Below are 16025 nucleotides of genomic sequence, written 5' to 3'. Positions count from 1 at the left end.
GACTCCCCTCGTGCATGACATATGATTTTCTATGTATTGATATTCTTAAATTTGATTATTTTAATATATTCTTATTTGTTTCTTAACAATAGTATAACTTTTCATGTCCATCCATTTTGAAATTTAGACTCAAACAAACACTCCAATAGTTTCCAGAAGTTTTTTTTTTTTTTTTTTTTAAAGGTGCGGCAGCTATTGTTTCCAGTGGGATTAACATTTTACCCGCCGTCCCAACTCTTTTGAAAGTGTGGCTGTAGCTCATGCTGTCATTTGAGTACAAACTGACTCATGGATGACATGAGCAAACATATTTGAATACACGTATGGTCTAAAAATGTGCTGTAATCCTGCAAACAAAGGATTTTCATGTAGGTCACACAAAGTGAACATGTAAACCCCCCTGGACTACTCATGAGTTCAAAAAATGTTGCATTCATTACGCAGACTCTGAGTCCTGCTGACCTTCACCAGGCAGCACCATCTCCATGACTCCTGAAGGTCAAATGGCTGCACAAGTCCCTCCCTGCTCATTTGAATGGATACATCAGATGGAGTAGAACAGCATGAGGTCCCATCCTGACTGATTCATCCTGATGCTAAGGATCCAGGAGAGGTCGAGCAGTTAGCCAAACAAAAGAGACAGATAATACAAACAGGTAGTTTTTCAAACACTGTATTTTTCCATCTCCACATTACCATCAAAATGACATGTTTAGAGTTTAGAATGTTTTATTATAGTTTACTGTGATAGCATTTTCATTTTTTATGTTCTATTTTTTTACTTTTATTTCTTCCAAAGAACAAACACAGCAAATTACACCGAGGGGGAGGAGGAGAGGCAGGAAAAGCAAGAAAAGAGGGCCACATAGAGATAGATAGATCAATCCATAGATAGATAGATAGATGTGTCAGGTTTGGCTTGATCCTCCCCCATTTGGGACCATACCCACACACACACGCACGCACACACGCACACACGCACACACACACACACACACACACACACACACACACACACACACACACACACACACACACACACACACACACACACACACACACACACACACACACACTATATTTTGCTTTACAAAGAATAAGCATAATCAGAATAAGATTAATTACTTATGAATATATCTAGGAATAATAATCATAAAAAAAGAAAAGTGAAGATCAAACTGCAGAGGAAACCTGATTCAAACTCAAACTCCTTCAGTTTAATAACAGTGAGCCTGGAGAGAACACAGCTAGGTTAGATAAACAGAAGTATATGCATGCATATACCGTATGAAGGCTGGGTGTGTGTGAGTATGTGTGTGTGCGCTGACGGGTGGGATGGGGAGAAAAGAAAAATGAGCAGGTGGGCTTGGAATCATTTCTTACGTCCCAATCTGTTCACAAATTTCAAAGTAGGCTGTTTCTGTGACTTCATGCACCTCTCCAACTCTGTGTCTACGCACGAGTGATGCGCGGTTAGCTAGTGAGGCCAGTGGTTAAAAATGCCATTCTTCAAATAAAGGGCGAGACTGAGTCATTTTTGCAGCTGTCTAAATCTCTCAGAGGGGGTGGAGCTTTAAGGCAGACAGCTGATCACAGGACATATTGTTGTGAAGTTGAGGGGGGGCTTGATTGAGTCTTTTCCCTCTCGTCTAACAGAACACAGGTAAACAATAATTTGGCATTAAAAACACATACAGAGCAAATGTTATCGCACAGCCTGGAAAAAGGGAGAGGCAGGAGGACGAGATGGAAGGAGCGAGTAACCGGTGTGCGGAAATTACACAGGGAAGCAAAAAACACTGCAGCATTCATGGATCGAGCTCTTGAGTACATGTTATAGAGTAGTGGGCTAATTCATGGCAGAAATCTTAGCTTAGCTCAAACAGGAGACGCCTTGACATTTCTAGTCCGAGTCTGTTCTCCACCAGGGACGTCTAACGCCTCTACACGGCCCCGTTAGCAGCCTGTTATCATTCTTACTTGTCATTTAACACTAGAAGTCCCAGGGTTTTCTTACCCCTGCTGCAATGCCCAGAGGACAGCCAAATGGCTGCTCAGTTAGAATGTACAACTGAACGACCTTTAATTAGCCACCATTGTTTTGCAAATGCAGCCTTTACCTGACAGATTGGCAGTCCACAGATGTGATACATGATCAGGGGGGAGGGGTGTGCCTGAAAAGAGCCTGGAAGCTTCCAACATCTACTGAAACTTTTTGCATCGGGCTGCCAGAGTGTGAGGCAAGTGTAGCTGTAAATATCTCTGATATAATTAGAAAAAATATTTCTTCCATAACCCGTAATAGAGTTCCCCTGTCCAAAACAGCTGTTGACTGTTTAGTTTAAGTTTACTATATTTATTTTGAAGTTTTTTTTTTTTTTATAGCTATACTATCTCTATATTCTTCTTGATAGAACTTTGATTATGTGCATGCAGCCTTTTGTGCGACTGTGAACACTGTAAGCTGCTACATAAAAGAAACCTAAACTGAACTGACTGCCTCTGTCACAAGCTCCTGTCAGGTCCACTGTTTGCATGGCTGCTATTTTTTTTTTGACAATATATCTGTTTGTATAACTGTTGGTTCACATTTCACAAATGCACACACACACACAAGCACACACACACACACACACACACACACACACACACACACACACACACACACACACACACACACACACACACACACACACACACACACACGCACACACGCATATTAAAAGAAAATGATCCAGTGTTTTTTTTAACTATAACAGAGAGTTGAGTCTCAAGCATGCAAAGTTGACATGGGGTGCTTTGAGTAGCCTGGATAAAGTTTATCTTCATCTTCCCATATTTGACATTTACTCCTGAGAAACACAGAAAATCCTGGTAAAAACAATAAAATAAGAAAAGAAATAGAAAGATGGGTGGAAAATGTAAAAGCAGGCCAGCTGGATGTATGGTGGAAGGGTGGGTGTGGCTGTGACCGATGACTAAACTGGGGACCCGAGGTGGATAAAAAGCTCACGGCCCATGATAGTTCATTTACTCAACCTGTGCATCAGCAATAAATCTCAGCAAGAAATAAAAATCATAAACTGTGTTGACCTCACACTGAGAAGGGAGGGGAAAATAACTTTCTGTCGTGATCACAAAAGTGGACTAATTATAGCTTGTTGAACATAAAATGAAGTCATTAACATTTTATACTAAACCTCTACCTCTCTCTCATCACATTACAACACATTGGTTTATTCAGGTGAAGGCATAGCAACATCTTTCCCTTTTTCAGTAGTTCAGGAGAAAGTAATTGCCTCATTTACAAAACAATGGTGATCAGATGGCTGTTCACACCTAAAGTAGAGATGTTGATTCCAGACTAATCCAGCCACTTGGCTGCCCCTTGGGCATGGAAGGTAGAAAAGCCAAATGGCTGGGCTGTGGGACTTCTAGTGTTAAACGAAAGGGCACCGTCGACCATATGGTTACAAAATGGTTCGATACCTATGAGTTTGAATGAGAAGCTGCTTTAATAAAGGCCTTACCTACTTTTTTCAGTCCCTGGGAAAAAAAAAAAAAAAAAACGGACAAAAATGACACGGCAGGCTTTAGCTTTCACAGGGCAAGAAGCTACAGAAACTTTAAGAACCATATATACACAGAAATGTGCGCGATAAATAAGAGTTAAAATAAAACAGTTCAATTTCCAATCCTTTTTTTTTTGAAGCGTCTAAATTATGGCAGACGCCACTTTGACATTTTTTTAAACTCTGCTTCATTTTTCCTTGTTTTCAAAAAAGACATTTTTTTACACCAAACAGTTTGGCCTTCATCCTCTCTCCAGACTACTGCAAAGATATTTGAAACCTCAGCCAGTTTTTAGTGTTCGTTAAACACAAATCATCTGCAAGTCAACAAACAGAAGGACACAAAGGCTACGTTCACACTGCATGTAAAGAGACCTTAATCTGATTTTTGCGACCCATATTTGCTTCTTTTCTGACAGTGTGAACAGCATGAGTCTTTCTGAATCTGACGTTTTTGAGTCAGATTCAGGCTACTTTCAAATGCGGTACTGAATCAAATCAATTTGTAGTTTTTTTATGGGACCGCATTCTTGATGACATTCTAGAGCAACACAAGACAGTTTTACATCCCAGAAAAACAAAAACAAAAATGAAGGTGCTCAATGAGCTCAAACATGGAAGAAAGTGGTGATGGGGTTAGCCAGTGGATGGATAGTGAAGCTTTTTTAGTGCCCCGAGTGCCACCATGAATGAGCAGCAACACTCACAGCTGAGCAGGGGAGGGGCGCATGGAGAAAAAAAGAAACTGAAACTTAAGTATGTGTTCTTGTTTCTTGTTGTAAAGAACTGAAAGAGAAACGGGTGGGGTTCATACAGGCAGCAAAGTAAGCCCAAGATAGGCTGCTTACTTTAAGAATTAAGAAAAAAAGCCCCCAAAACACAGTTTCTGTAAACACTGTTCTGTGTGTGATGTTGTCAATGTTCAGCTGAGCACATGGGTCACTTCAGGAGCATGAGCTGTTCACATCACAGTCTGCAGACAGGCCACATTTAGAAATGTAATGTACACAAAAAAAATCAGATTTGAGCATTGAGGACTGCAGTGTGAACATAGCCAAAGAGACACAGAAAGAGCCAAACAGCATGAAAAAGGGAAAAACAAGCACAAACTAACATCATTTGCACTTTGATTTTATGGAGAGAAATTACAGAGCCACTGAAATGCTTCCTACAGCGTACAAAGTGACACACTGGAATACCGATATCATCTGTCTCTAACAGACACAGCATGGAAACCCAAGCATGTGGAAACACGTCCTGCTATCAACGTGCTGTGTCATCTCTCTTCAGACATGTACAGATGTGTGCACAGACACAACACAGTCAGTTGTTTAGAGAGCGTTTAACCCCTTACCCACAATCCCACTGTCTCTATCAGGACAATAACAACTCACTTCATCAAAGGTTGGTTTGGTTTTTATTGGACTGAGGTACTGGAGAATCCCAAAAAAGTGTTTGTGTCTCAAACTGTTTGAATGTAAGTCTTCACATTCCTGCATGAGTGTTTTTTTAAATAAAAGGTTAAAATCTGTTTATCTAACACCCCCCACCCCCATCAAAAACAGAAAAACAAACAAAAGAATAAACTCCAAAGTTTCTGGTCTACATGTGCAGGTGAAGCTGACTCTGTATGAGGCTGCAGGAAGTCAGGATAACTTATAGGGCCACGGCGCCATAACCCTGGGTCTCAAGACAAGACTGAAGGGCAGGGAGCAAAAAAAAAAGGAAAATAAAAGAAAAAGAGGGGTGAAGTAGGGAAGAATGAAAGAACGTGTGAGAGAGAGAGGTTAACAAACTGCAAGTGAGTCTGGACAGTTCTGTAGAAATGCAAGGGAGGTTTGGAGAGGGGGAGGATGAGGGGGAGACAGGGAAAGAGTTGGAGGAGTTTTTCGGGTCTTCAGCAGCAGCCTCCTCCAGGCTGTTGGCCTCCCTGGCTACCGGTAAGTGTGGAGTTGGTGGTAGGATGCTGGGGTCCAATCTTGATGCCATTAGCCTGAGTGAAGACAAAGAAACAAATGAAACAAAAAAAACATTAGGGAATTTTATTTTGTCTGGTACAATGTTCAGACTTATCACTGAATCAACAAGAACCACTTCTCATGAAGACAAAAACAGGCGTTCTTTCAATTCAACCTGAGAGATTTCTGAAAATGCTTCTGTAGCCACACTCATCTTTATATCATAGGTTTTTTTCTTTTTTTTAAAAATAGAATAAAAAATGGTTCAGCCAGGGTAAGACCTGATTATTATGTTCTACAGCTCCAGTTAAAACCTGTGGTTTACAACACATTTTAAACATCTTTTTGTAACTTTAACAGAGAACTCTGTCCTTCACACTTTGTGATCAGAACGTCAGAATGAGCTGCTCAGAGACGTGGTCCGTTGTGTCAGGGTGTCGTAAGGTCAGGTGGCTTCAGTGAAAGAACTTGCGAAGTCACTAAACTGGGTGCAAGTGGATGTAGCTGTTGGACGCTCATTTGTCTTGATTATCAGATTTTGTGGTTAAGAGTCAACATGCTGAGCTTCAAAGCATCCTGGTTTCTGTTTTTTACCAAAATGGACTAACAGGTTTGAACTTGGGGAAGGAATTTCAGCAGAAACACTACTCGATATTAGAGTTTGCTGTTAACTAAGGATGCAGTGAAAGTTGGCCACTTTTTTATCTAATGGGCAAAAAACCAACATCTTTTAGATGCCCCCAAAACCATCTCCTTGTATTTGTACCATGTTACAACCAGAGGCTGGTGTTGAGGACTGAAAGAATTCAATTCAAAGATGGGATAACAGTCACAAAGAAATTATTTTATTTTCTATTGTTACATTTTTTCTAAATATTGGAAAATCATCCCTAGTTTTAAGAGTGATTGGGTTAGCATGGGAAAAAGTCCACGTAGAAAGTAAAAATGCCTGGATTCACTGCCCCGCTTTTGAGAGAGTTAAGCTTTATCCAGTTGTCACGATACCAAATTTATCGTTCGATACGATACCTGCCTAAAAAATTTTGATACCGATACTTAATCGATACCATGGCCAAACCTAAAACATCATAAAATATATGGAATAAGCAGCTTGAAGGAAAGGCTTCCTCAAGTGAGTTTTCTGACATCTATTTGTGTGTCTGTGGGGCTAAGGGAGGTTTTTAAATTGTGTTAATAACCGTCGGAGTGCATCGGAGGCTGTCCCAATACGGAGGCTCCTCCAAATGCGGCCAACGAATCCGTCCCCTGTTTGGGGAGCCGTAAAGGACGGTTCGGTGAATCCTTCATAGCCTCACATATCCCAAGATTCATTGCGCATGAACGCAGAACATGATGGACTCAGCCAAACTCCAAAAGGAGTCCTGATTTATCCAGATGTAAAGGATTTCTGGCAACAACTATGTGATTGTGTTTCTAAAACGTGAAAGAATATTTTGTTTTTCTGTGTGAAAATGTGTTGTTTGGGCTCTTTTCAAGTAATATACTGAGGAAAAACAGTTCTTTATAAATCTTCTCATTATTGTATAAAAATATGTTCATAAATGTAAATTCTCTTGGGAAAAAACTTACTTGGAGTTTTTTTTAATTATCATTTTGTTTACAGGGAATTCAAAAAAGACATTAAATCATTTCAGCAGCTTTTATTTTATACTTTTTTTTATTTATTATTCCCCCAGTACTTGTTCAAATGTTAAAAATGTACGTTGTTGCCTTTCTCACATGTACATGGTGGTTCTATACTCCATTGATAATAATAACAATAATGATAACAATAATAATAATAATAATAATAATAATAACGCTAAGTAATAAAAAAAAAAAGTAAAAATCATCCTTTTTTAAATGTGAGGTTTTGGTTTATGTGTGTTTAAAATGTAAGCCTGACAGGTGAGGGCGGCGCTGTGTGACGTCAAGGGTGACAAACAGGAAGTGCTTTGTAGACCAGACCGTCTAAATTCAGTTCGGCCTTTGCGGTCTACACAGGCTACAAAGACCAGGTCCTCTGAAGGCTACAGCCTACGGAGGCTGCAGCCCCTGAATTTAGACACAGCTACAGACTTTGGAAAGAGACAGGTCTCCTCCCACTCCTCAGAGAGGAGAGAGGACCCAGCTGGGTGGCTGCAGACTCACAAGGTGCCTGAAAAATGTCAGATTCAGATGAAAAAAATGCCTTGGGGTATCCATACTCAAAACACGTGGTATTGTTTACTTTTTGAAAACGGGGAGCATCGATACTTTATCAGTATCAGTAAATCATGCAACCCTAATCCTGACACAAATATCTGGATATCAGTGAAGCTGTCTCTCAAGTCCCAAAGATTCTTAGTATTTCAAGCCTTTTAGACTAAATCATGAGAAGAAGTCCTGGCCCGGATACCTAACGCCTGGTATCTACTGGTAGATCCACCTCTAGAGTCCAGAAACATTAGCATCTCCCTGGAAACACTCTTTCACCATGGTCTGATAGTGGATTGATTCTTGGATTGACTGACGCTGATAAAGAAGGCAAACAAACACAGAGAAGCTGTGGCGTAGATATATTTAAGAGTACAAACATTCACAGAGTATGTGGTGTGTTACTGTCTCTCCATAATGGGACACTGAAGTTCTGTGGGGGTTAAAGACAGTGTTTCTAAATCGAAATTAAACTACATAAGTAAAAAATGTCTTATTTTACTTCATATGAGCCACATTCAACTTACTGGACCAGAAAAACATCTTGTTTCAAGTCATTTAAAGACAAAAATAAGGTGTGGATTGCTTGTAAAAAGTAAAATAATCTGCCAATGGAACGGAAAAAATTTGCTGGAAAATTTGCTTGAAATTTGATTAGTGTCTTAAAACAAGTAACTTCTCTCTTGTTCTATTGGCACTGGACAAACACTGGATAAGATTTCAGTTATTTGTAGCGTACAGCCTTCTCCAAATAAAAGGATGAACAAAAGAGGAGTGAGTGTGTCATTGATGAGTTTCCATGGCCTGCAGGGACTCCTGTGAAACCACATCATGGAGCAACAGGTGCTGATGTGTTGCACAAAGGCAAAGGAAACACAAACAGCAACTCAAGGACATGAAAAAAGGAAAAGGATGAAGGAGGAGAAGATAGAGTGAGAGAGGCAGGAGGGTGGTACAGAGACATGTCTTTTATCTCGCCCTCTCTGTGAGTGCTGTGCTGCTCACTTCCCCTCTGTGTTTTATCAGGTCTGTGGCTGCAGTGGACTCTCAGCTCCCTTCTCTGTGGACATATATTTATATCTCCCTGCCTCAGAGTGGTAACTCCCCCTCCTGCTCTCAGAAGCAGGAGCGCCGCAGGGAAACACTGTATGCCTTTAAATCACATTTATTGAGCCATGTACGAGTACGTATTGTGTGTGAGTGTTTTCTTGAAGCGGTAGCCAACATTTCTGGTGGGGTTTCCCTTTCTCAGTCAGCTGATGTGGTTTGGCTGGGAGGCCTGCCTCCACGCTGCCTTACTCTTACCAATAATAAAACAAATGGCTGGCCGACCAGAGAGCCACCTCGCTCACTCTGAGGCCAGACACAGTAGAGACAGATGTGAGTGCAGACGGAGGAACCAGGCAGGGCTTTTTGTTCATATGAAGCACGCCGGCTGCCCTGCATTCATGGATGTGTTCACACATGTTGGTGAGCACATACGGCCCATGTGCACAGGATCAGATCTGGAGCTGCAGACTGAAGGTGTTTCCAGTCCAACATTTTCTTTACATTAACCCTTTAACCCTGGAAATGCCGGCACTGACACATCACTCTTTGAAGGACCGTTATTCCTCAACAGTTTGCACATTTGGAAAATTTTTTATGGTTTGTGAAAGCTGAGACTGTGCTCTTTCAGTTGACATGTGGTTTTTACAGTAATTTTGCTCAGGCATTAAAGGAAGCCTGAGATTACACACAACAGTGCTGGCCAGATAGATGACAGGAGCGCACAGTGGGAACGGAGCTTAAGTCTCCTAAAAATGTCAAAAAGAAGATCCTCCAGGGTTATAAAACCTCCAGTCAGGTTTCTGCATGATTATTAGACTGAAGGAGCATCTGAAGGAGCAACTTCATGCGAAAAAAGGTCAAATTTGTTGGGATAAACTTTTTGATGAATGAGGCTGCCTCTATCTCATTTTTGCTTTGCATGTGTTATTATACTTGTAACCTGATGCTTATACTGTATGGTGACTTTTTTGTAAAAAATGGGTGAAATTCACCGTTGACAATATGTAATAACCTTTATAGAACAGAGCACCGTGCTGCGTTTGTACTGCAGATGTGTAAGTGTGTGTGTTGTGCAGTGCGTAAAATAGCTCATGTCTTTATTGTGCGGTGTTAGAACAGTGTCTTTTTTTTACTGTGCGATCATGATCTGAGGCTTCCATTGTGTGGTATGCTTTGTAAAACAATACACCAAGCCTTAAAGTGATACTCTGGGATGGAACAAGTTGGGTCCTATCTCAAGGTTTAGGTCAGAAATTACCCCTACAGCAGTGTTTTTGTGCAGCAGAAGCCCAGAGCACTCGCACCAAACACCCCCTCCCCGCTCCTCTGCCGGTTTCCTCTGCACTCAGACGGGGCCATATTTTACTTGACCAAAAACACAAATAAACGGACTCCCACCGAAAAAATCTGATATCGGTCTGCATTCACGCTTTATTTAGAGAATTTTAAGCACATTACTTTCACACAAAAACACTGCTAAATAAGGCTCTAGTTCTCATCGTGTCGTAAAACAGCGCTACCTCCGCTGCAGAGCCACAGCTGGCTACGAGGCACTCGCCGCCTAGTGTATCAGTCCATGCACGCAGCATGCCAGATATAAACAAACGCAGTCTGCCCTGACGAATTATGCAGTAACACCACCAGGTAGACTGGACTTGTTCTTCTTCTTAGTGCATTTTTTCAGTTGCCAGTTGCTCTCTTTCTGCATGTTCAGTTTCTTTTACCGAAAGTTCCTCTTCGGTGTACTCCAGTTCATAGAGGTATCCACTTGCTTGCAAAGTGAGCGGCAGGTCGTTCTCGCTCTCATAATCACTCATCTTTACGTTGTTATTGCATAATTCGTCCTGGCAGACTACCTGCGTTTGTTTATATCTGGCACGCCGAGCGCGTGGACTGATACACTAAGCAGTGAGCGCCTCGTAGCCAGCTGTGGCTCTGCAGCGGAGGTAGCCCCGTTTTACGACACGATGAGAACTAGAGCCTTATTTAGCGGTGTTTTTGTGTGAAAGTAACATGCTGAAAATTCTCTAAATAAAGCGTGTATGCAGACCGATATCAGATTTTTTCAGTGGGAGTCCGTTTATTTGTGTTTTTGGTCAAGTAAAATATGGCCCCGTCTGAGTGCAGAGGAAACCGGCAGAGGAGCAGGGAGGGGGTGTTTGGTGCGTGCGCTCTGGGCTTCTGCTGCACAAAAACACTGCTGTAGGGGTAATTTCTGCCCTAAAACTTGTGATAGGACCCAACTTGTTCCATCCCGGAGTATCACTTTAAGGGCTGTTTACACAACAATGGTTTTAGAGTGAAGGAACGGAATGGTGTTTAAGCTGATCTAAAACGCAAACTTTTAAAAATTGCCTCCAGAGTGGAATTTTTCTGAAATGCTGCCACCGTTTTCGCTCCACTTTGCACGACAGTCCAGCAGTATTGTTGTTACGGTCATCGGGGTCCACCATGTTGTGCTTGTGTTACTAAATCTGTGGAATCTGCTGACTGGGACTAGGATGAAACCTAAATGTATTGTTGCGTTTCGGCCTCTCACCTACATGGAAACTGAGTTTTAGTTTTTCATTGTTAGGATCATCGTGATCCACCATGTTGAGCTTGTGCTGCTTAATCTGCTGAATCTGTGACTGTCTTCAACAAAATATGCATCTGTTGCTCCACTTCTGCTCTTAGCTTTCACCAATACACCAGATGACCGGCCCAACTATACTTCAGTGGAGATCTCCCAAAAGCTGCTTCTGGACAAGACAGTTATAGTGCCAACTACAGGCGTGGCATGCTTACTACAGCGTTTTCAGTCCCTCAGCGTGTCTGTTTAAACACAGCTTTTTCATTGCCTTGCCAGGGCTTTATTTGTACTGTACAGTGAGCATAATCAAATATCTTTCTCCTTCACTTTTAGTTTCATCTCGTGACGAGGAGCAGGCTTCCTCAGGTGGTGTATGTTTTAAGAGAGAGAGAGCTGTGTGGATGCTAGAGATTCTGGTGATGTTGTCAGCAACGATTATTTTTTTTACAAAATAAGAGACAATGCTCATAAATGTTAATGCACACATGATAATTAATGTTCAAGTTTTTTAGTTCATGCTGTAAAATTGGCCCCTGATGTTTGATTACTGTTTTTTTCTCCCTTCACCAAATCTCTGAATCCTTTTCTGTCTTTTTGTTTGTCTTCATTTTAACTGTTTTGATCTCATATAACATACAGTAAACTGGAAAGAACTCCAGATATTGAAAGTTCAAAGTACTTTGGAAAAAAATGGCCAAAGCATTTGTTCACGGGACTTTTTTTGACCGTTTCACAGTCAAAATAATCCAAAAAGGTCCATGCATGCATTTTAAAGGCTCAGGTGTAATAGGAAAAAATAAAGAAGAAGAGATTTAATCGCACCCTGAGATTTCCAGTGACCACGTCAAACCAGAGGCTGTTACTAAATGCAGGGGCTTATTTAGTGGTTTGGGGGCCCAAGGCAAACCCAGTCAATGGGGCCCTCCATGTCCTTGTAACTCATCTTCCTCAGAAGCTAGACTGGCCTTCCCTGGGTCCACTGTCTCTTTCTGAGAATCAAGGCATGAGACAGTGCTAATCTTGTACATGGTAACTTAATGCAGCTAAATGCATTTCCTCAAGTTCTGTACTTTAGTTTGATTTTGAAAAAAGTGAATACATAATTTAGTCCACTTTGTCCTGGATTTGAAATCTTTTATGGTCAATTGACAGCTTATTTGTCCCACAGTGGGGAATTTACAGAGTAACAGTAACAAAGAAAGTATGAAGATAAAAACATTACAATAGGTAAATATTGAAAAAGATGATTTAGTAAAGAAAAAATGTGTAAATATCAAGCACAACATAAAACTGGAAAAAAATCTACTGAAAGAGGTGATATTAACAGTTACCATACTTTTTGGTACTATTATTTTAAAGTGAATGTATTTTTATTTGACCCCCTGTCCAGTGAGTTATGTATCCAAAAAAGAGATTTTGTACAATAATGTTTATCATCAACTTAAAAAGTTTGATTTTGAGAAAATGATCCTGTTTCCTGGGCTAGATAAAGTCCTTAAAAACCTAAAAGTCTGATATATTTATCTCAGATCTCAGAGCAACATTGTTTTTATTTCTGACTTGGTTGAAAATAAGAAAAAAATGGGAAAAAGTGTTTTTTACCACTTTCTTCCTGAATCAAATTTTCAGATGTGTTGTAACATGGAATAGCCCATTGAATAAGAAGACAGGGGGAGTACCCAAAACCATCATTAAAGATTAAGCCCTCTGATGTATTTTGAAGCATGTGAAGTAAGATTTAGAAAAAAGAAATGTTTTCAATTGAAGAGAACTTCATAAATCAGTTTTTAAGAGATGCTTTGGGGGCCTCTGGGAATCTTGGGGCCCCAGGCAACTGCCTGTGTTTGCATAATTGTAGCTACGCCCCTGACTAAATGTTAGGCTATGAGCTAGCTAGGTGCTGTTGAGGCGTTTCTCTCTTAAAGGACGAGCTCAAGCAACTGAAATGCTGCTGTGGACACACGTCTGTCTCTCTCTGATGTAAATCTGCAGTTTTGGATTAGTGACACTAAAAACCTGCTGACGAGTCCGAACGTGTCGTCAGGCCCGGTTCTGAGTTTCTGTTCCACGCTGAAGATAATCATCTGGGTGGCTGGATAACAAACCGACTGACTGGCTGGATGGACCGCTTGCAGATTGACTGGCTGACTGTGTGTTTGTTTTCTTGTTGAATGACTGAGACCTTGTGGGATGTGAGGAATTTATGAGCTGGAAATATGCCAAGAGAGAGAAAGAGGGAGAGAGAGATATTAAAGAGAGGCAGAGAGAGAGGCAGAGAGAGAGAAAGAGAGAGAGAAAGAGAGAGAGGGTGTGAGAGCTGAGGCAGAAAAGAGTGAGTGGAAAATAGAGTCAGGGAGAGCAGGAATGCAGGGAGCTTTGCCTGGATGGAGTCAGAGGAAGAAGAAGTAGAAGAAAGTGTTTGTCTTTTCATTCTGAGGGAGAGAGCGGCCACACACACTGCGATGGGAAGAAGAGAGGAGAAAAGGACCAGAGGTCTCTTACCTCGTTGTTGATGTCGAACACTCCCTCCTGGATCTTCTCGTAGATCTCCTTGGCTGTGTTGATGAAAGCCTAAAGCAGAGATAAGGAGGTCAGAAAAGCAGAGAGAGACGTTGGCATGGTGTGAATCAGGTGCCTTATCTCTCATAGATATGTTTTTATAAAAACAGATATACAACAAGATGTAGAGGAACAACACAGCCTCGCTTTGATACCGAATCTTCAAACACTCCAGACACTAGCTTCATGAAATGGAGGGTATAAAATGCTGAATGTAATGAGTATACGAGAGTCAGATTAAGTCACGAGTTGTAAAATGTTACAGAGTCTTAGCCCAATACTGCCATTATTTTGTTACTGAGGAAAAGGTTTGGAGCAGAATCTTAAAGAGGGGGTATTATGCTTTCTAGTCTTTATTTTGTCCCTTTAGTGCCCCTGTAGTAGCTTTTCATGATTTACAGCTCAAATAAATCCTTATTTTTCTCTCACTTGTGTTCACCCTACTTGTGTAAACCTTTTTTCTGCCTCTGTCTGTATGCTTTATTTTTAGCTGCTGTCTCTTTAACAGACAAAATATACCAGATGTGTCTATGATCAGGCTCCGCTCCATCACAGCACTGAATCAGAAAGGTTTCAGTCTATATTTAAGCTTCCAATAGTCCAATGGATCAGTGTCCCTGCTCCAGCAGGCCGCAGCAGATACGCAACCATCCTATTTTAGCCAGATGCCAGAGCTGTGACACGTCACTTTAACATAAAGCTGATCGAGCATGACAGGAAATTAAGCACAGAAGCCAACTTAAAACACCCTTACTTTCAAAATAAAGCAAAGACTGCAACAACAAAAAAAACAACATAACAAGTGCAACCAGACCAGGAGTCAACAGGTTTGAGGTTTTACAGCCCAACATGAACAAGAAGAGGCTCGTCAATGTAGCGAGGAGTGTGGGAATCCTCAGTCTGTGACTCCAATTGTCTGGTTTTCTGCAAGGTGCTGGACTGAACGCAAGCTGGTGTAAGTTGAGGTACGGACACGCGACGGAGCAGAGTGGGACCAGAGACGTATCAGGTGTATTGCAGCTGTCAAGCTCCCTGCTCCACAAACCCTCTTCACTCTGATTGGTCGCTCACCTGGAGGCCTAATGGGGATAGAGCTATGGGAAAACCTTCGTGTTTAAGGCCCTTGTCATGAGCGAGTTGGGAGATCCTTATGCAATGACCTCATCATTTCTGCAAGTCTCATGAAGATCTTGAGGAGATTCCGTGCATTTATATATATGTAATATCTATATATCAGTGGCGAACCGTGGCCCCAGCCATTGGGCCTTCAGTAGGGCCATGGGACCACACGTGGCAATAAACAATCAAACAAAGAAATAAAACAATAGCCAGAATCATGTGACATGGAAGTTCAGTATATTGATAGTTTTGCGGGATTACAAATTTATCTTGTGCCTGAACACTGCAACACCTAACACAACTTCAAACAATTAAAAAATTAAGATATAAAATAGAAAAAAATCAACTTAAAATCAATCGCTATGCTCACAATGGGCCTCATTCACGAACAGTGCGTACGCACAAATTTGTGCTTAAATCGTGCATACCTTTAGTGATATACTGTATACTCTCCCGGTGTCTCCTCCTCATCCTCCTTACAATAATGTACTCGTCTTTTTAGATCACGTTAAAAATAAAGACTAAATTAGAGGAATGTGGGAAATAACAGGTAAATCCAGAGTAACATACATTTATTTTCTCTCTTTTTTCTCCGTCTTTTTTCTCCTTTTTTCTTTCAATTTAATGAAATGAGAGAAGCCAGATATATACTTAGTACCAGATGTAAGGGGTGTTTATTTTTGACTTGTAAGATGTGCCTCAAACTTCCAGCTGCCGTCAGGTTAACTTTCCATTATGACAAACAGCTTTAATCTGACATCAGATGTGACGGGACAGTTAATATAGATATAAATGTATATGCTGGTTCAGACGGTTACATTAAATAGTGATTGCTGTGATTGTTTATTGCATTAAAATGTGCCTGACACTCTGGAAACCTGCCTCTGAGGCGTGCGCACATGTGCGCTTGTCACCAAATTACAGCTGCGTGGGGGTGCGCTCCGCCCTGCGTCGAGGTTAGACCAGGCTGGAGCTGGCGTGCTTTCAGCGCAATTTCAA

At 41.2% G+C, this 16025-nt stretch overlaps 1 protein-coding gene across 1 annotated transcript in view; it reads right to left on the bottom strand.

The window, feature by feature from the left end:
- Positions 1-657: 657 nt before the first annotated feature.
- The window catches only part of rab2a (RAB2A, member RAS oncogene family), a 48352-nt gene continuing 32984 nt past the window's right edge, over positions 658-16025 (bottom strand). The window contains exons 7-9 of the mRNA XM_074688889.1: positions 13851-13919; positions 3447-5565; positions 658-1993 (exon numbers count right to left, since the gene is read on the bottom strand). Coding sequence (XP_074544990.1) covers positions 5470-5565; positions 13851-13919 — 165 coding nt within the window. The 3' untranslated portion in view covers positions 658-1993; positions 3447-5469. The remainder of the gene's footprint in view (positions 1994-3446; positions 5566-13850; positions 13920-16025) is intronic.

The sequence above is a fragment of the Halichoeres trimaculatus genome, unplaced genomic scaffold (genome assembly GCF_033239565.1).
Source record: "Halichoeres trimaculatus isolate MK-OKI-2021-1 unplaced genomic scaffold, fHalTri1.1 fHalTri1_scaffold_15, whole genome shotgun sequence".
NCBI classification, from domain to species: Eukaryota; Metazoa; Chordata; class Actinopteri; order Labriformes; family Labridae; genus Halichoeres; species Halichoeres trimaculatus.
The sequence above is the reverse complement of the archived record's forward strand: the minus strand, read 5'-3'. Positions and strand labels throughout refer to the sequence as shown.